At 44.8% G+C, this 21,185-nt stretch overlaps 1 protein-coding gene across 4 annotated transcripts in view; it reads left to right on the forward strand.

The window, feature by feature from the left end:
* The window catches only part of TBCCD1 (TBCC domain containing 1), a 510,277-nt gene that overhangs the window by 337,492 nt on the left and 151,600 nt on the right, over window positions 1-21,185 (forward strand). For all 4 annotated transcript variants that reach the window (XR_004539667.1, XM_033946897.1, XM_033946899.1 and 1 more), the window contains one exon: window positions 20,089-20,275. Coding sequence is in view for 3 of the 4 variants with exons in the window: in XM_033946897.1 (XP_033802788.1) it covers window positions 20,089-20,275 (187 nt within the window). In the remaining variant the exon portion in view is untranslated. The remainder of the gene's footprint in view (window positions 1-20,088; window positions 20,276-21,185) is intronic.

Raw genomic sequence — 21,185 nt, forward strand, 5'->3', positions numbered from 1 at the left:
GAAGATTCACAGGGGTTTATAGATAGACATCTGATTCCGTACAATTCGCCTAGAGTTCTCAGATCATCCTCACAATCCACCCTATATGTTCCCTCTTTAAAAATCATTGGTACTCGCCGTGACTTGATTTTCTCGGTTACTGCTCCAACAATTTGGAACTCACTCCCTCTTTATTTAAGACTTGAACCAGACTTGCAAAAATTTAAGAATAGCTTAAAGTGTCTTCTTTTTAAAGAAGCCTTTAACTAAAAGTTGTTTTTTTTTCTTGCTGGTTATTTCCTACTTTCATCACCCTTCATCAAATGAAGTTCCCCTTCCCTTTTAACTTTTCTTCTGTTCTAAATTTTTTCTCCCTCACCTTCCTAATGTACTACCCCATTTTGGTTATTTTATTTTAAAATTGTATTTTTTCTTTCTTTCCTACCGTTTCATGTGGCATGTCACCCCAGTTTGTTTTTTACTTTTTTAAAGTAGTCATTTTTAATTTTAAAGTATTTGTGATTTTATTGCCTTTGTAAAACGCTTTGTAATCTGAAAAGCGTTTAATCAAATATCATAATAAACTTGAAACTTGAAACTTGTCTTCACCTCCAGTTTCATGGAGTTCTTAGGATCTTCACCTGTACAGGTCTTTTCTCCATCTATTCCCCTTAATTCTTCCTCACAGTGCATTATCCTTACCCAAAAGGCTATTCAGATGGTCCAAAAGTGAAGCTAATACAGTCTTGGTACTATATTGGGATCTAAAGCCTGATTGAGAATCATGTAATAAAGAATGAAATTCCAAATATTTTGTTAATTGAATTTGCACCAACCCTTCAATGATCTTAATAAAGAAGGGAATGGATGCTATCGGTCTATAATTTGAGGGTAAAAAAAAAGATTCTTTTTTATTTTTGATGACAGGTGTAACTATTATTTTACCCTCTTCTAGCGGAAAAATACCTTTGTCTAATAAATCAGTAATCCATTCTAGCACTTTCAATTTAAACTCTAGTAGTGCGCAAGACATAAAATTTGCCATGCAGGAGTCCAGCGTACAATAAGATTTAGAATATTTGGAAAATAACTTAGAGAAATCTATCCAATCAAGATCTTCAAAAGCGGACCATATTCGGTCAGCTGGAACTTCATCTAATAACTTTTCCCAGTAGTTTATGTCAATCTCGAGAAATAGGCATTGACATGGCAAATGAGGTTCAACGTGGATAAGTGTAAAGTGATGCATGTCGGTAACAAAAATCTCATGCACGAATACAGGATGTCCTGGGCGGTACTTGGAGAGACCTCCCAGGAAAGAGACTTGGGAGTTATGATTGACAAGTCGATGAAGCCGTCCGCGCAATGTGCGGCGGAAGCGAAAAGGGCGAACAGAATGCTAGGAATGATCACGAACAGATTGGAGAAGGTTATCATGTTGCTGTACCGGGCCATGGTGTGCCCTCACCTGGAGTACTGCGTCCAGCACTGGTCACCATACATGAAGGACACGGTACTACGTGAAAAGGTCCAGAGAAGAGTGACTAAAATGGTTAAGGGGCTGGAGGAGTTGCCATATAGTGAGAGATTGGAGAAACTGGGCCTCTTCTCCTTTGAAAAGAGGAGACTGAGAGGGAACATGATCGAAACATTCAAAATACTGAAGGGAATAGACTTAGCAGATAAAGACAGATTGTTCACCCTCTCCAAGGTAGGGAGAACGAGAGGTCACTCTCTAAAGTTGAAAGGGGATAGATTCCGTACAAACGTAAGGAAGTTCTTCTTCACCCAGAAAGTGGTAGAAAGCTGGAACGCTCTTCCGGAGTCTGTTATAGGGGAAAACACCCTCCAGGGATTCAAGACAAAGTTGGACAAGTTCCTGCTAAACTGGAACATACAGAGTTGAAGCTGGACTCATTTAGAGCACTGGTCTTTGACTTGGGGGCCGCCACGTGGGCAGACTGTTGGGCACGATGGACCACTGGTCTGACCCAGCAGCTGCAATTCTTATGTTCTTTCTAGGCTTAAGGAACAAGAGGTACGTAAACCCATGATTTTAGAACTGAAAAAATTTGCCAAATCATTTGTGGTTGGTATTGGGAATTGGGATAATTGCACATTTTTTTGTCGCATCAAACACTTTATTAATCAGGTTAAACATAGGTGTCTGTACCGGGGCTTTGTTGATGATGTCACCCACATGTGAGAATTTCTGCCTGCTGTCCTTGGATAACATCTGTTACGGTAAGTAACTGTGCTTTCTGGCTGTCTGATCACTTTTTTGTTTTCGCTGCTGTGCCTCACCGTGATAGGCTGGCGTCCAAGTCCTCGATTTGGAATGGCCATTTCTGCATCTTTCTTCGCCCCCGACAGTCAGCCACCAATCTTGTTTAAAGCATTTGATGAGAAGTGTGGCTGTATCATGGGTGGCATCTCGTAAGATTCACCCTGATGAAATTTGCAGGGCGGTTTTTTGGTCCTTTCTTCATACTTTTACCTGATTTTACTGAGTTGTTGTAGTAGTGCGTTCTGATGCTGTTTTTTTCTGGACCTCAGTTTTGAGGGCAGGCTCTTCTATCCCTCTCTAGCTACCGTGGCTTTGGTACGTCACCAAGCATATGGAATCCGGAAGGGATGTAACAGAATGGAAGATTAGGTTTATACACTCAGTTGTCTGGCCTGCCCCTTTCTGCCTTGTTTACTCTCATTACATACAGGCTTGAAGAATTTCCAGCCAGTTGTCAGATCCTGTGGGGAGTTTTTGTGAGTATACACATTACCAAAGACCTTTCTTTGTATGCTCGCTGCACACTGCAAATTAGTACTGCATTGTTTCTCAATGTTTTTTTCTGAGTTGCCTTTGTGCCTGTTTCTCACTTGTTAATATCTTAGAGCCAGAATGAGCTTTTCATAATTAACACACGGCAAGGAATAGGGGGAGTTTGGTCTGCCAGACCTCCATTTTTATGTACCCATTCCAAAAGAGTAACCATGTTATAAACCATACTGGGTGCTGTGCCCCCTCTGACTTGTTTGATAGCTGTGCTAAACCTTATGATGCCCTGGCATGCCTTTCTCTAAAAGTATAGCAGAAGGACATGGGGGAATCTCAAGTTCGTGGATGGACTCACTGAGGAGTGCTTGGCAATGGTGACAAATAAATTTAGGTTGGGAGTGTGATAAGTGAGCATTTTGCCTCATTTTCAACAATCCAAAATTTCTACCAGGAGTGTGTCGCAACCATGGCTCCTGATCAGTGCAATCAATCAGACCCCTCCCTAAGGAAGTCCCTGATTGGCTGAGGTGCCCTCAAAAGGGAGGAGCTTGAGGTGCCTTAGCCAATCAGTGCCTTAGGCCTCTCCCCGTGCAACAGATGATGCGCCGGGGCAGGGCCTAAGGCCACTATTGGGCAGCAGCAGGGCAGGAGAATAGGAGCAAGAGGAGTTTCCTTTTGCTTCCGAAGATGCTGGTGCGTAGGAGCAGGAGGAGGGTCCGGGCACCCCTTCTGTTCCTGAAGATATTGGGGGAGCCTTGCCCAAGGAGCAGGAGGGACCAGGCACCCCTCCTGCTCCCAACAATTTTACAGGTGCCGGGGTGGGCCGGGCCCAACCAGGACCAGGCAGGGGGTGGTAGGCCTAGGAGCAGGAGGGACCGAGCACTCCTCCTGCTCCCAACTTTGAAGTCGAGGGGTGGGCCGTGCCAGGTCGGGGGGGGGGGGGTGTGAGTGCCACGCTGCTTAAAAAAAAAAAAATGTATTCTGGTTTAATATGATGGCAGGAGGGAGTTGGTATCCTTCCTGCTTTTTTCTACTTGGGGGGGGGGGGAAGAGGCGCAGCAGGGCAGGCAGGAGAGATCAGGGCCTGGGGGGGTGTCGGGCTGATCTCTCTTGCCTGCTCCCGGACTCTCTTGCTTTCTGCCGCCGTTCCCCGCAGTGCAGGCCCCGCTTTAAAACCATGGGCTTGCACTGCAGGGAACGGCGGCAGAGTAGGAGAGTCTGGGAGCAGGCAAGAGAGATCTGTGCTAGGTTGAGCCCTGACAGCAGTGACAGGAGACTGCTTCTCCTGTCATTACTGTCAGAGTGTGCGCATGAGCGGGGATCACTCTGGCCATAGGTAGGGGGCGTGCTAACAATCGTCCCCATTTGCATGCAGGCCTTTACTGAATCAGTCGGCCAGCAATAGGAAACGGATCGTGCACGGTTTGGAGTTTTAGTGAATCCTGCCCTTAGTCCCAAAACTTTCAGGCAAAAAGGTAAGAAACCAAAAATAGCAAAACACTTCCAACCTTTCTCAACTTGTGTCCTTCGTATCCAGTGTCCCTCCAAGAATAACCGGCACGCTAATATCCATGGGTTCCCAGCCTTCTAGCTGCCTCTCAGCTATAATCTCAGGCATCTCTGAAATGTCCACCATTTCCCAATCCTTCTCCAGCTCGTCAGGATTCAGCTGAGAAGGCAAGCCCTGCTGCCTTCGAGGCTCTCCTTGCAGCCCCCTTTGCTCCTCCTCCTCTATGGTTCTGAGTTGCCTTGTTTAAACTGGCTCCAGGCCACCCCTCCCTGATCTGAAGAGGGGGAAGGGAGAAAGCTCCCTCTGCAGCTGTGACTGCCCTCGTGTCAGCTTCCTGCTGGTTCTCTGCCTTTCTGGGTAATGTAGTCTTTTAGCTTCTGAAGTTTTAGGTGAGCTAAAAGCAGCAGGTACTACAGCTGGCCTGAGCTCTACCTGGCAGTCTCTGTCTAGCTCATCATTACTAGTGGAAGGGAGGTCAGCGCTACTATACTCAGCAGAGCTAACCTTGGTCAGCTCTCCAGCACTGGGGTTTGCTATTCCTTCTACTCAATCCTGTGACAAAGCTAGTAGGAGAGCTAGGTTTGTCATAGATATGGGGAAGAAGATAGAGCATGGGACAGTTTGGGAAGGACAAATAATTGGATCACTGTGAAGGGATTGGCAAAAGATATTTTCCCACATTTTATGAACTTAAAGGATAGGCTGCTCCACATTTGAGATTCTTCTTTTTACTTATCTCTAACATAGATGTTATTATCCGAAAAAGAGTAGCCAAATCCCACAAGGGAGAATGTTTCTAAAAGTAGACATATTAAGAATCCCAGCAACTCTAAATTCTGTCTCCATATTGTATCAAGTATCTGGATTTGCTGGCTAGAAAATGGTTCATAGTTCATAGATCTTGGGGAGACCTATCTCACTGGAAATATCCAGGATTGCTTTATGAATGTAGCCTAGTGTTCCAGGAATGCAAAGTGACAGGAAATGCAATTTAAAATTTTACATAGAGCTTATATGGCTATTTCTTTAAGAAGTACAGGCAGGTTTGTGGGAGGAAGATTAATGTGTGAAGTGTAAATACATGACAGGCACTTGCTTGATTTCTGTATTCTGAGTTTATACTGGTCTGGATATTGACTACACTTACCAGGATTCTCCAGGTCCAGGTGCATTGGTCTTACATAGTATTGATTTTGGGATACATGGCCATACTGAACCAACAAGCCTCACTCCTGATGAATGTAAGTTTGTCTCTTTTGCTCTCTTTGGCAAAAAAAGGGAATACTATGGCTGTTGATAGATGAATCTCCACCAGTGTTGAAAGTGTGGAAGGAGTACATGAAAGAAATGGCTCATTGGGATCTTTGTGAGGAACACCATGATCTGAGAGACTGGATAAAGAATTATTGGAAGTTATCATTAGAGTGTCTCTCTCTTTGAAGGCTTTAATGGGTGTAGCAGTTGACTATGAGACTAACTGGATCGGGGTTTTCTGTGGCGGGAGGGAAGGGGGATGAGCAGTGAAATCTTATGTAAAAATGTTTTCTTTGGAGGCAGCCATACTGGTATGGTTCTCGGATGGTACTCAAGCTAATTCCATCCCTTATGGGTAACAAAAAAAATTTCTGTGGTAGACACCATATCTAGATGTAGTAGATGTTTGTATTAGTTGGTCTGACCATCATTTGCTGTTTGGAATTTTTTATGTGATGTAGGCTGTTTCCAAATCTATTTAAAAATAAAAATTATATATATATATACACTGTACAGTGGCGTACCTAGCATATGTGACACAAAGGGCCCATCATTTTTAACACCCCTCCTCTATATGAAAAACATGATTTTTTAGTAATAATCTATACATCGCACAATCAGAGTGTACCTAGGAAAAGACAGCATCTTACATACTGCAGTGAACAGTAGAACATCAATACACCCATTGTAAAACTAAACATGCCAGACTAGTACAAATCAATCCTGCACATTCAATGCTAACAGAAAACCATGTTTTTTGTACACACAGAACACAGAAACACCCATGCACAATATTGTAATCACAAACTAAAAATGTAGACAAAAGTTAAACTGTAACACAAAGAAGCCAGACTGCATACAATGTAACACAACAGAAACAGTGATGCATGTTCCCTAATATTGTGTAAAATATAATAATAATAACAACTTTATTTTTGCATACTGCAGTACCATGGCAGTTCAGAGCGGTTAACAGAGGAAGAGACTGTACATTTACAGTGATGTTACATACAAGACAGAGATGTTGCGTACAAGATAAAAGTGTTACAAACAAGATATTCAGTTAAGCTTAGCGTTCAATTTACCTTGGGCATTCAGTTAACTTAACAGTCGGGAGTAGTCAGGTCAATCCGGAGGCATATCAACGATCAAGGTAGGGATACAAAGGTAGGGGAAGTCAGAGAAATTTATCAAAGAGATAGGTTTTGATTGATTTCCTGAAAGTTTGGTAGGATGGTGAATTAGAGATGAGGGTGGTTAGGCATTTATTCCATTTGCCTGCTTGGAATTCTAGAGATCTATCAAGGAATCTCTTGTAGATGCAGCCCTTTAGGGACGGGAAGGCAAACAGGTAGGCATTTTGTGTGCGAGTGTGGCCTGAAAATTCAAAGTGTTCTGACAGGTAGATTGGGAAGAGCCTGTTAAGGTTTTGAAGCAGAGGCAAGCAGATTTGAAGATGATCCTTGCCTCCATCGGCAGCCAGTGAAATTTTTTGTAATAAGGGCTTACATGATCAGATTTTTTGAGATTGTAAATGAGGCGAACAGCAGCATTTTGTACGATTCTCAAGCGTTTGATGGTTTTCTTAAAGGATCCCAGATATATAATGTTGCTTAAGATTAGTGATTGGACCAACAGTCGAAAGGAGAGGAAGTCGAAGTAGCGTTTGATGGTGCGAAGTTTCCAGAGGGTACAAAAGCATTTTTTAATCTGAGCAGTAGTATGGTCTTCGAAGGTCAGGCATCGGTCCAGAATGACTCCAAGGATTTTGATAGTGGGGTTGATTGGGTAGTCTAACCCATTTTATTTCAGTGATGTATTTGTTAGCTTATAGGTAGGGCTTGCCAGGAAAATTTTGGTTTTTTCAGGGTTCAGTTTTAATTTGAATTGTGTGGCCCATTGTTCTATCTTGGTGAGGACGGAAGAGGTGAATTGTTCAGTCTCTTGTGTCAGCGAGGTTAAGGGAATGATAATAGTGATGTCGTCTGCGTATATAAATGATTTCAGATTTAAGTCAGATAACATATGTCCCAGCGAAGCCATGTAGACGTTGAATAGAGAGGGGGATAGGGGGGAGCCCTGTGGAACTCCACAGGGATTGTGCCAGGATTGGGAGAACCAGGTTACTGTGGACCTGGTAAATGCAGTTTGTTAAGAATCCTGTGAACCAGTTTAATACCTGTCCAGTGATGCCAATGGAGTCGAGGCAACCGAGCAAAATGTCGTGGTCAACCAGGTCAAAGGCACTGCTCTAGTCGAACTGAAGTACCAGGGCGCTTTTTCCCAGTAAGAAAAAGTGGAAGAGGTAATTGGTCAGTGAAGCTAAAACAGTTTCTGTGCTATGATTTGTACGAAAGCCAGACTGGGAATCATGAAGAATGTTGAACTTCTCTAGGTATTTCATGAGGTTATGATTAACTAGACCTTCCATAAGTTTTTGGAAGAGTGGTATATTAGCAATGGGTCTGTAGTTGGTAGCGGAAGAGATTGGTTCCTTGGGGTTTTTAATAATAGGAGATACAAGGATGTGGCCAAGTTCAGTTGGAAAGTGGCCAGTGGACAAGCACAGTGAAACCCAGTTGAAAAGTTCAGCTTTAAATATGGGGGGGGGGGCAGATTTCATGATAGAGGGTGGGCAGTTGATTAGTAGGCAATTGGATTTAGCATATTTAGAGTAGTTTGAGAAATAGGTTCCAGTCTGGGCTTTTGAAATGATTCCAGGTCATGTCTGCTATTGAACCTTCGTTACCTACGGCAGGTTGGTTGAATATTGGTTCTATGCTGGAAACTACGAGAAACGATTTCAGATTATGAATTTTGTTGGCAAAATAGTCGGCTAGGATTGTGGCAGAGGGTGGGAGGTCTGAGATGGAGCGTTTATATAAATCAATATCAAACAGTGAATTGACTATTCTAAAAAGTTCTTTGCTATTCAGCGAAGGGGAATTAATTATTTGGGAATAATGTTTACTGTAGCCCTTTTCTGCCGTCATCTTCTTCTACTACAGTTATCTTTGATCATTCTTTTGTACTCTTTGACTTTTAGTCGCCAGTTGAGTCTATCGTTGTCTGTTCCTGATTTACATCATGTTCTTTCTAATTTTCGTACTTCTCGTTTTAAGACTAATAGGTCAGCGTCGAACCAGCTGTCTGAAGGACGAAGTATTTTCTTGCGAAGTTTCAGTGGTCGCTGAAATTTTTCCAATCTAGGAGGAAATTAGGGTCTAGGCCGGGGTTGGAAATAAGGCTGTAGTGCGACCAGAATTCTACTGGGTTTAATTGTTCTCTTGTCCAGATCATCTTCTTTATATGGTTAGACCTAGGCTTCCTATTGGGTTGTTTTTTGATCCAGCTTAATTCAAAATTACAAAGAAGGTGGTCTGACCAGGGGGTGTTAGCCCAGGTTTCACCCATGAGACTTATATTGGGAGTAGTAGGGGTGTTGGAAAGGAAAGTAATCAAGTCAAGGTGGTGACCTTTCCTATGTGTTGTAATCTGGGGAGGCTTGGAGAAGCCTAGTGATGTGAGGAAGGAAAGTAGGTCTGCTACGTTAGAATTCTCTTCCTGCTCAAGGTGTAAATTAACGTCACCGGCTAAGAGATTGTGGGTGCCAGCTGCCAAGTTAGTAAGGAGGAATTTGTAGAAATCTTCTTTTTCTAGATTCCATTTGTTAGGGGGCATGTAAAATATCGTAACGATTAAGTTGTCTTTACAGTCCATTTTGGATATTTTGCAAGTGAGGATTTCCAGGTCATTGGTTAGTTTAGAATCTAGAACTTGGAACTCACTCAGAGAATAATAGCTAGGACACCTCTTTTTGAGATTCTTAATAGGGGGATAATTTTGTAGTATGATGGAAATATTTTCCCTATGATTGCATCCTGATCGGAAATTCGTCATGTTTCGGTTGGAAGTACAATATCTAAGTGGGTTTTTTCAAGCCAGTCTTTGATTAATTGAGCTTTATTTCTAACCGAGCGAATGTTCAAATAGGCTCCAGAAAAAATTGATTGTTCCAGGGGATGTGAGGGCTCAGTATGCTGTAAGTTTTTTAGGGATTGGTTTCTTTTGTGTATTGGTCTAGGGGGATGGCGAGTGGTGTTGACCACAGAGATTGGAAAGATGTTCATGGTGTTTTTTCAGTTTACAACCTCTCACTGGGGGGGAAACGAAGTTGGAATGTGAGCTTCTCTTGTGTCTGTTGGCTGAGAAGACGAAAAGGTCAGTTATATATTTAGGGGCAAGTCCGTGTAGTGCTTTGAAGCAGAAGCAGGCAAATTTAAACTTTACGCGCGCCTCCATTGGCAGCCAATGCAGCTGCCGGTAGTAGGGTGTCACGTGGTCAAACTTCCTCAGCCCAAAGATCAGTTTGACCGCTGCATTTTGCATCAATTGTAAACGCTGCATGTTCTTTTGGGAAATTGCTAAATAGGCGATGTTACAGTAGTCAAGTAGACTCAGTACGAGGGATTGGACTAGGGTTCTGAATGCCGCTGTATCGAAATAAGCTTTAATGGATCTGAGTTTCCAGAGAGTGAAAAATCCCTTTCTGATCAAGGAGTCTACCTGGTCTCTCATGGTTAGGCACTGATCCAAAGTTACACCTAGTATCTTTATGGTAGGTTGGATAGGGTAATTAAGATTATTGATACATAGTGGTGATTTGGTGTCAAGCGGATGTGGCGAAGCTACAAAGAAAGTTGTCTTTTCTGAATTAAGTTTGAGCCTAAAGGTTGTCATCCAGTGCTCCATCACGTTTATGGCTTCTGAAGCTTTAGGAATAGTTTCAGAGATAGAATTAACGAATGGGATGATGATCATAAAATCATCTGCATAACTAAATAGTTTTATCCCTAACTGGGTTAGCTGCGTGCCTAGTGAGGACATGTAGACGTTGAAGAGCAATGGAGATAGCGGAGACCCTTGTGGCACACCGGATGGATTGCTCCAGGTATCTGAAAGTTCATAATTAAAACGTACTTGATAAGTGCGGGACATAAGGAAGCCACGGAACCAATTCATCACCTCGTCCCTGATATCAATGGCGTCTAGGCATTGCAGCAGTTTCCCGTGGTCTACTAGATCAAAGGCAGAACTCATATCGAATTGCATAATCAGGGCATTAAGCCCCTTACTAAACAGTAGGCGCAGATTGTCTAAAATAGCCGCAATTACTGTCTCAGTACTGAATAACGGTCTAAAACCGGATTGAGTTTCATGTAGGAGAGAGAACTGATCCAGATAATCCATCAGTTGGGTGTGTACCAATCCCTCCATAATTTTTACAATAAACGAATGGATGCTACTAGTCTGTAGTTGGATATTATAGCTGAAGATTCTTTTTGATTTTTTAGAATTGGGGTTATTATTATGTGACCATTATTAGAGAGGAACTTCCAGTTTTTAGGTTATGAGCCAAATAGTTTAAATACTAAAGGTGCCGCTTTCATGATTTCTGGGGGGCATGAGTATAGAACGCAATAGGATTTAGAGTATTTGTTATATAGTCTGTTGTAATTGTTCCACTCTAAATCTTGAAAGGAGCTCCAGATCATGTCTGCCGGTGTAACATTTCCTTGGGTGATAGGTATCGGATGATCACTAAGGTCGTTTGTTAAACAATGAATTCTAAGGTTTTTAATTTTCGAATCGAAGTGTAGTGCTAAGTCATTTGCAGAGGGTAACTTAGAGTTGTGTGTGGTTGTGGTGTAGCGAGCGGTGTCAAATAAATTTGTGATCAGGTTGAATAGCTCTTTTGTATTGATTCCTTGTGAACCATTACAAGATGAGTTGATTTTAATTGAGTAGAATGCTTTACATTTGTCTTTTATCATTTGTTTGTAGATTTTTATGTTAGCTCTCCATTTGTTACAGTCTGTTAGTTCTGTTTTTTTCCAAGTTCTTTCTAGTCGTCTAGCTAGTTGTTTCAGTTTTAGAAGTTCGGTGTCAAACCATTTGTTATATTTATTTGCATTGCTTTTGCTATTGCGTATAGGGGCGATTTTATCTAAAATGGATGTGCTGGTTGTCATCCAGTGATCCCAGAAATCGATTCCTTCTTCTATCTCTGATTGCAATTCATATTGTGACCAGAAATCTATTGGATTAATATAGCCTCTGGTGTGATGTTCTCTTTTTATTATTGGGCGTGTTTTAGATTTAGAATAAGACCAGATTAGCTTGAAATAATAAGTAAAATGATCAGACCAGATATCATGACACCAGGCGCCTTTACGTATAGAGATGGCAGGGTTTGGGATGTCCTTTGTGGACATGGCTACCATATCTAACTGATGGCCTTTTTCATGTGTTTGTGTGGGTAGAGGGAAGTTGTAATTGAGTAGGGATAGAAAGTTTTTAAACTCTTTCGCGTTTGTATTTTCCTCTTCATCTAGGTGTAAGTTTATGTCTCCTGTGATGATATTGTAAGAAGAACCGAGTGAATTGTTTAGGACAAATGCACAGAAGTCTTCTTTGGCTTTTGGCCAGCTTTTTGGTGGGACATAGAATAATATGCATGATAGGGATTCTTCTAGATGACGGTTGCTAATTTTACAGGCTAGAATTTCTAGTTGGTCGGTCATTTTGGAATCTAATAGTTCGAACTCAAATCCATCTTTAAGAATAATTGCTAGACCTCCTCCTTTTTTACCCACGCGGTTTAGCGTAAGGATTTTAAAATTGTCTGGTAGGAGGTCAATTATTATTGGATCATCTTCTGATAGTTTTTTTTTGAAAATATGTTTATTGAGGAGTCAACAAGAGAGACCAAGAAAATACAAAACGAGAATAGAACAATGGTCAACAAAAAATATACAATGAACTCAGTCAGAAGCGCAAAACACATCCAAGGAGACCTCTACATATATCCAAAAGCCAGAATGAAGTGTCTCTCAGGGCAATCCCAACAAGTATTTTTCTATATATAACAAACAAACAAATCCACCTGCGAAATCCCCTAAACAGAGAACTCATCATCCGCCCATACAAGCACACCATCCACTCCCACAAACATAACCCACATCCATACCCCCATCAATCAGACACTCCCCCTGACCCCCCCCCCAAGCTGGAAACCATAGGTAGATGTAAGAACACCCGCCATAAGGCCAAGTATTCCAGTACCTCAGGATTGGTAGAGTGTTTATAATAACCAAGCTCAAAGCGGGCTAACTCATGCATTTGATGGATCCAACAGTCCAAGGGAATAGCCCCCGGCTGGGTCCAATATTGCAAGATCAGACATTTAACTGTCAACAACGTCAGGTAGATAAAGCGCCTCTGAGGAATCGTGAGGCCCTGTTCCTCCAACAAAGTCTGGTCACCCAACAACAACATCTTATAGTCCCACTCAATAGTACAGTGGACAACCAACCGAAGCTGCGCGAAGGAGGAGTTCCATAAAGAAAGCTCAGGACACTCCAAAAAGGAATGGAGGAACGTTCCAGGTGCCCTGCTGCACTTAATACACGTAGGTTCCTCCCACAAACCCATCCTGGCACCCCGTGCTGTAGTAATGTAAGCTCTATGGAGGATTTTGAATTGGGTCTTCTGCCAGGCCGCAGATTTCACGAAAGCATGAAGGGTGTGAAAGAGTGTCAGAAAAGAGTCAGGGGTATAATGAGAGGCCAAGTCCCTATTCCAAGCAGCACATAACAATGTCAAAGGCCCCTGAGACACGGACGAACACACCACCCTATACCAGAGCGCAAAAGAACTCAAGATGTCCACAAGGCCACCCCGCACCATACTGCAAACATAGACTCTGAAAGTAATGGCGGGCCTGTAAATAAGCGAAGAAGTGAGTTTTAGGTACGTTCCACCTATCCTGAAATTGGGCAAAAGAGTCAAATACCCCCGTATCCCCATCCATCAAATGAGAGAGCGTCAAAGCCCCCTGGACCGCCCAAGCGGCAAAGGGGGAACATCCCAATCCTGGTAAAAAATCCGGATTACCCTGTAGTTGCAAAAAAGGCGAAGCCCTGGGAGATCTCGTCTGCACCCGGCGCCACCAGTGCCAGGCCTGGCAAAAAGGGTGCAAGAACTGCAACTTAGAGGACAACTCACCCCGCAATCCCCGGGGGGCATGCAAAAGGTTCAAGAAAGTGTAAGGCGCGCACCAGCCTTCCAGTCATCATTGCGGGGAAAATCTAGCCAACCCCATCACTCCCTCGTGAATAAAACGCATTAAGGCCGCCACATTGTAGGCACGAATATCGGGAAGCCCCAGACCCCCCTCAGCTTGAAAAGGGCCAACTTAGCATAAGCAAAGCGGGCAGTCCGGCCACGCCAAAGAAATACAGAAAAGAGAGAGCGAAGCCGTCGGATATCGCGCTGTAGAATCCAAAGGGCACCGCTTGGAGGGGATAGAGCAGCTTAGGCAGTAAGATCATTTTTATCAGTGCCACCCTCCCCAATAGGGACAGCGGAAGATCCCGCCATGCGTGACACAGAGCCTGAATCTTATCAATTACAGCCAAGATATTACTTCTGTACAGAACCCCAGGTTCCGGGTGCAGATAGATACCCAAATACCTCATAGGAGCCGTCACCGGAGGGATTTGCAGGCCAGAGTGCCAATGTTCCCACCCAAGCCCCGACAGGGGTAACAATTCCGATTTTGTGCAGTTCACACGGAGACCGGAGAGAACACCAAACTCCGATACCAGCTGCAATGCCACCGGCAAATGGGTGGGGGCCTGGTCCAGGAAAAGTAAAATATCGTCCGCAAATAAGGTAATACGGCACTCTGACCTACCAATGCTGATGCCCCGCAGAGTAGGGCTGGAAAGAATCTTAATATCTAACGGCTCTATAGCTAAGACAAACAATAGGGGAGAGAGGGGACAACCCTGGCAAGTACCCCGGCAAATCACCAGGTCCGGACGGCATTCATCCAAGGGTACTCAAGGAGCTAAAAAACGAAATAGCGGAGCCATTTCGACAGATATGCAACCTATCCTTAAAAACCGGAGAGATCCCGGAGGATTGGAAATTAGCAAATGTCACGCCCATCTTCAAGAAGGGCGCAAGAGGAGACCCGGGAAACTACAGGCCGGTGAGCCTGACCTCAGTCCTGGGAAAGATGATGGAGGCACTAATTAAAGACAGCATCTGTGAGCACATCGAAAAAAATGGGCAGCTAAAACCGAGTCAACACGGCTTCTGTAAGGGTAGGTCATGCCTCACTAACTTATTGTACTTCTTTGAGGGGGTGAGCAGCCAGATGGATAAAGGGGAATCTATAGACATCATTTACCTTGACTTCCAAAAAGCCTTCGACAAGGTGCCACACGAGAGACTGCTTAAAAAGATATGGAACCACGGGGTACAAGGGGAGGTCCACCGATGGATCAAAATCTGGTTGGCAAACAGGAAACAGAGGGTTGGCGTAAAGGGACACTACTCAGACTGGAAAGGGGTCACAAGCGGAGTTCCGCAGGGGTCAGTGCTGGGACCGCTCCTGTTCAATATCTACATAAACGACCTAGAGGCGGGAACCAAGTGTGAGGTCATTAAATTTGCAGATGACACCAAACTATACAGCAGGGCTCAAACCAGGGAAGACTGCGAAGATCTTCAAAAGGATCTAACACAGCTGGAAAAGTGGGCCGAAAAATGGCAGATGAGCTTCAACGTGGGGAAATGCAAGGTCATGCACGTGGGGAAAAAGAACGCGATGTTCACATACAAAATGGGGGGAACACCACTAAGGGTCAGCAACCTGGAGAGAGACCTGGGAGTGATGGTAGATGCAACACTGAAGGCATCGGCGCAATGCGCCACGGCCTCAAGGAAAGCAAACAGAATGTTGGGTATCATTAAGAAGGGTATTACAACCAGGACGAAAGAAGTCATCATGCCGCTGTATCGTGCAATGGTGCGGCCGCATCTGGAGTACTGCGTCCAGTACTGGTCACCGTACCTCAAGAAAGACATGGCGGTACTTGAGGGAGTACAAAGAAGAGCAACTAGACTGATAAAGGGAATGGAAAATCTCCCATATACCGAAAGATTGAAGCAGTTGGGACTTTTCTCCCTGGAGAAACGAAGACTTAGAGGAGACATGATAGAAACCTTCAAGATCCTGAAGGGCATAGAAAAAGTAGACAGGGGCAGATTTTTCAAATTAAGGGGCGCCACAAGTACAAGGGGGCACTCGGAGAAATTGAAAGGGGACAAATTTAGAACAAATGCTAGGAAGTTCTTTTTCACTCAGAGGGTGGTGGATACATGGAACGCGCTTCCAGAGGCTGTTGTAGACAAGAAAACATTAAATGGTTTCAAAGAAGGTTTGGATAGATTCCTAGAAGAAAAAGGGATTGATGGGTATAGATAGGTATAGACCATTGCTCAGGCAATGGGCCTTATGGGCCACCGCGGGAGCGGACCGCTGAGCAGGATGGACCTAGGGTCTGCCTCAGCGGAGGCAACTTCTTATGTTCTTAAAGTGGAAACGACTGCGAAAGGCTGCCATTAATAAGGAGCCTAGCTTGCGGCTTCGTATAAAGCCCCTGAATCCAGGCAAGGAAAGTCCCACGTATGCCATACTCCTGCAACACCCAAAAGAGGTACTGCCAAGAAATACTGTCAAAAGCCTTTTCCATATCGAGCCCGACGATCGCGGAAGAACCCCCTCTCCCCCTATGTTCATGGATCGCAGTCAACGCCTTAAGAAGATTCATCGATGCATAACGCTGAGGGACAAATCCCACCTGATCATCCCCAATAAGCTGAGGGAGAAACACATTGAGCCGAGTCGCCATGATAGACGCCAACAGCTTAATATCTTGATTCAATAAAGAGATTGGCCTATACGAACCGACCTGTGTGGGATTCTTTCCCGGCTTCGGGAGCAGATTGATATGAGCAAGATTAAGCGGAACGCCCGCGGGTGCAGTGGAAAGGAAATTGAAATAAGTACCCAAAGGTTGTACAAGCAGATCAGGCAAAAGTTTGTAATATTTGGGGCTAAAGCCATCGGGACCAGGCGATTTAGTGAGTTTTAGTTTTTTAATCCCCGATTGGATTTCCTCCGAAGAGATAGGGGCGTTCAGCTGCTCCGTCTGAGCCTCGGACAACTGCGTGAGAGACAAATCCTGAAAGAAGCGGTCCCGCTCCTCTATCGTGAAGTCTCTCCTCGCATAGAGCGCGCTATAAAAATCAACAAATTGCTCCCGTATTTGAGATTCTTGAGTGAGGGTCTCTCCCCGAGAAGTCTTGACCAATCGGATAATTTGCTTCTTCCGGTAGGGCCTGACCAGATTTGCTAAGAGTTTGCCCGCCTTTCCACCCCAGCGATAAAGGTGAAATTTTTGATAGTAAATATCTTGACGGGCCCTAGCATCCAGTATCTCGTTAATTTGAGAGCGCAAGGAGCGAATCTGCTGCCCGTCCATACCCTGTAACGTCGCTCGGTGACGTTTATGAATCTCAGCCAATTGCTCTGTCAAAGCAAGAAGTTTATCCCCCTGTTGTTTCTGCCGTGTTGCCACATATTGGATGATATGACCCCTCAACACAGCCTTCGAAGCCTCCCAGAACACTACCGGGTCTACGTCAGAAGTATTATTATACAAATCATAGTCCACCCACTTGTCCCTCAGATATTCTCGAAACTTCTGGTCACCGTAGAGAGAGGCTGGGAACCCCTGCGCTCCGTAACCGCTATAGTCACGAGGACCGCCGAATGGTCCGACAGAGTAGTGTCCTCAATAGAAACCTTGTCCATGCGGTGAAAAAGAGCGTGGGAGACCAAAACATGATCCAGTCTAGAATACATGGAATGGGGATGAGAGTAAAACGTATATTCCCTGGCAAAAGGATGGAGAGTTCTCCAGGTATCCACCACCGCCAATTGAGTACATAGAAAGTTCACACCCCTCTGTCCATGATTCCTAGGCCGCGGCCTGGCAGGAGAACAATCCACTGTCGGATCAGCTGCAACATTAAAATCACCTCCCACAACCAATTGATAAGTAGGGAATTCAGCTATAATACCCAGCAGCCCAGAGTAAAAACTATGGTCATAAACATTCGGGGCGTACAGATTGCAAAAAAGAAATTGAAAACCCCAAAGGTCCCCTGCGACCATAATGTATCTGCCCTGTTTATCCTGAATTGTCTTGTGAACTTGTAGTGGTAGACTTTTATGAACCAGGATAGCCACTCCTCTGTGACGGCCATTATAGGCAGAGTACCGCACATCCCCGACCCAGTCCCTGCGCAGCTTCTCATGCTCAGCACTCGTAAGGTGAGTTTCTTGAAGGAAAGCAATATCTACCCGATGCTGTCGAAGCCACGTGAGAATTTTATTTCGTTTAATAGGAGAGTGGATACCATCAACATTAAGAGTCACCACTGTCAAATTAACCTTAACTATGCAGCATAAAAAGCCACCAAGAGTGCCGCAATGTAGAAAAAGAAAATGGAATGAGAGACCAGGCCCCCCAGCTGAGCCCGGCCCCCAGCGGAGAAAGTACCCACAGTATCCAGCAATCCCCTGCCCTCCCCCCTCCCCACCTCATACACACCGACCAAACACACATCATCCGCCAAGCATACACCCCATTCACTCCTCCCATCACCACCCCCCTCCCCCCTTAGCATGCCAGCCCCCCCAACATGCACTCCCAAAAACAGATCCCCAACTTACCCGGAGAACCCCTCCCCCCCTCGCCACCCCCCTCAGTGTCCCCCAAACCCCAAAATGCAACAAGATCAAACTGGCACAAGGAACAAACAAATTGTCCAGTCAGATGACAGAGCAAAAAGTCCAGCAATATTCAGAGCTACAAACCCCATCAATCGGGACAGGTCTCAAAGCAGGTCTAAGTGCAAGTGTGCCCCTCATAGCTTCCAGCCAGCAGATGACAAAGAAAAGATATATAAGGAGAGCAGTAAGGATGAAGACCAAATCTACTCCAAAGACCCCGCAGTCCAGGTGGCATAACAAGAGATCCTGTAGGCCCAAAGCAGGCAAGCCTGGAGGGCTATCCTGGACCCAGTAGAACCACTCCCAGCGCAGTGAACACCAAGGAGCCCAAAAGTCCCACCAGGCCAGAGTAGAAACGGGTCAGGAAAGCAATCTCAGGCAGGCAACTTAGCCAGGAAAGCCCGAGCCTCTTCTACTGTAGACAATGAATGGGTTTGGCCCTCATGCCAAACTCGTAGTCGGGCTGGAAACACCAAGGCGAACTTAATCCCCCGGTTGTGCAGATCGGTATAGCAGGGCGACATGGCCTTTCGCAGAGCAGCCACCCTGATCGAGTAGTCGTTAAAGGCCAGCACCTTTGAGCCCTCATATTCTAGGGCCCCCACCTTCCGGAACGCGCAGAGCAGCAAGTCCTTCTCTCTCCAATTCACGTAGCCGGCAATAGCGACACGAGGTCTCCCGGCCCCAGAAACACACGCTCCAACATGGTGAGCCTGCTCGCAGGCAAATTGCATGGTGTTCCCCTCAAGACCCAGAGCGGTAGGCAGCCACTTGCTAAAGATCTCATATAGCTCCGCATCCGTGACCGATTCCGGAATCCCGATCAGCCGCAAGTTGTTCCGTCGGCTGCGGTTCTCCTGATCATCCAGCTGGGCAGTTAACTCCCGGGTCTGTTGCTGCAGTGCCGCCATCTGCGCCGCCATACTCGTGCACGTGTCTTCCTGGTCAGACACGCGCTGCTCCACTTCGTTCAGACGCCGAGTGTGGGAGTCGAATTTTTCATGCATTTCATCGACCGCTGACTGTATTTTGTTTAGTCTATCCGCCAGAGCAGCCGACACAGATTTTGTGATGTCGGTAATCCAGTCCCCGGCTGGGATCGTGAAAGTGGCCTGGTCCGCCGCCATCTTGTAGGGGGTAGACAGAGGTTTTTCCCGGGAACCCCTAGCCGATTTTATAGGCATACCCGGTGCTCAAATCGATCTCCAAAGCACCCGGGGGGGAGCGGCAGCTTATCCCTAGCAGGCCAGCTGAAAAGCCCCAGGGGAAAAAAACGGAAAGCAGGTAATAATCGCCGATTTTAGAGGGGACAGGGTGGGAGCTCTCCACACAGACGTCCTCTAGGTAGGCTGCATCACGTGACCCCCCCCCATCTTCTGATAGTAACCATATTTCAGTTAGTAAAAGGCAGGCTATTTGCTTGTTAATGATCCAGTCATTAATTAGGAAGGCTTTATTCCTGACAGATCTAGTATTAAAGTATTAATGTGTGCTGCTGTGCTAAGAGGAAGTAAGGTACTCAGTAACACTGCAAGAGTAGGCATACGAGGATGTTGTTACATATATGGATTAGATTTTTGTTGTTCTTTTCTCTTATCTATGAATGAAACAGGAACCCTGACCTAACAGCTTTAATAACTGCTGTGTTGTTCTGTCTTACTTGGGCTCCAGGCTCACCCTTTCTCATGTTATCTATATTTATATTGTTCCAAACACCCTTCTACTTAGTGTAGATTGTGTCTTGGCTTCAGCTCCTTCTGTCCGTTCTGAAAAAATCTTTGAACTAGCTCACCTACTTCACAGGTCTGCTTCTTGTATCCATTTGCTTTAATACTGTCTAAAAATTTTTTTCAGTTGAAGGAACAACTAAACGAGCGAAAGTGGCCTGCAACCCTTACACAGCACCTGAGGGTCATCGCATGGTTGTGATGAGCCAAGTGTACAGGCAGACTCTTGCCAAGAGCTCAGAGACTCTAGTGGGTGCACATGTGAAGATTAACCAGTGTAATGAATCCTTCATTTACCTGCTTTCTCCACTAAGGTGCGTTGTCTGAACTTACACTTTTCTTGTTGAATGTTGCTTGTTCCTTCATTAGAAGAATTTCAGGAGCTTGATTGGATAGTAGCAAACATGTAATTATAGGGAGGGTCAGTTTCACTGCTCATAGTGCAGTGATGGCAAAAACCATTTTTGATATCAAATGTCATAAAGTGTCCAATATCTTAATAATTGAGTTCACGGGTACTAGTGGTATTCTAGCTGAATACTTGTACAAGTAATCTTGGCTACTATGTATTAGATTTCTTATCTTTGACTACTGCAATGGGAAGAATGAAAATGGACAGCGAGTACTGAGGATTCTGATATCGCCAGTATAAGAAGTGGAGCAACCCTGGAACATGTTGGTATTTCTTTCTCCCGCAGATGGGGTAGGTGATCTGGAGTAGCGGGATGATTTGACCTTTATCAGGTCTAACTCCCAGGGGTATAGTCTATGACCTCTAGCCCCCATGTTGAGCCTTTGGCTAAAGGAGCTATTAGGGATCTGTCTATGGACCTTTTCCCTGATTGAACAGGAGGTCTCTTCCAGAAACCCCAAACTTCAGTCTACAGGCCATAGTTTGTGAGGCTATAGCTAGCATAAGTTCTGCAGGGCCATGGTTAGGGAGATAGCCAAGAGCCCATGCCTCGGTCTGTGGGCCTTGGCAGAGCAAAACACTTGCTGACAGAGCTCCCTCTGGGGCCTATGCCTGCTAGAGGTGAGTACTTCTGTGCCTTGCCCTCTCTAGCCTCCCCCTCCAACACCTTTATTCCTTCTATAAGTGACTTCTTCATTTGAAATGCTCTATTTTATATTTTTCTGATCATGGCAGACATGCAAATAATACTTTATGACTTGTCTGCAGTTAGGAAACTTAGACCCTATAATCAAAAATGATGAGTATCTTAT

Source organism: Geotrypetes seraphini, chromosome 5 (genome assembly GCF_902459505.1).
Source record: "Geotrypetes seraphini chromosome 5, aGeoSer1.1, whole genome shotgun sequence".
NCBI classification, from domain to species: Eukaryota; Metazoa; Chordata; class Amphibia; order Gymnophiona; family Dermophiidae; genus Geotrypetes; species Geotrypetes seraphini.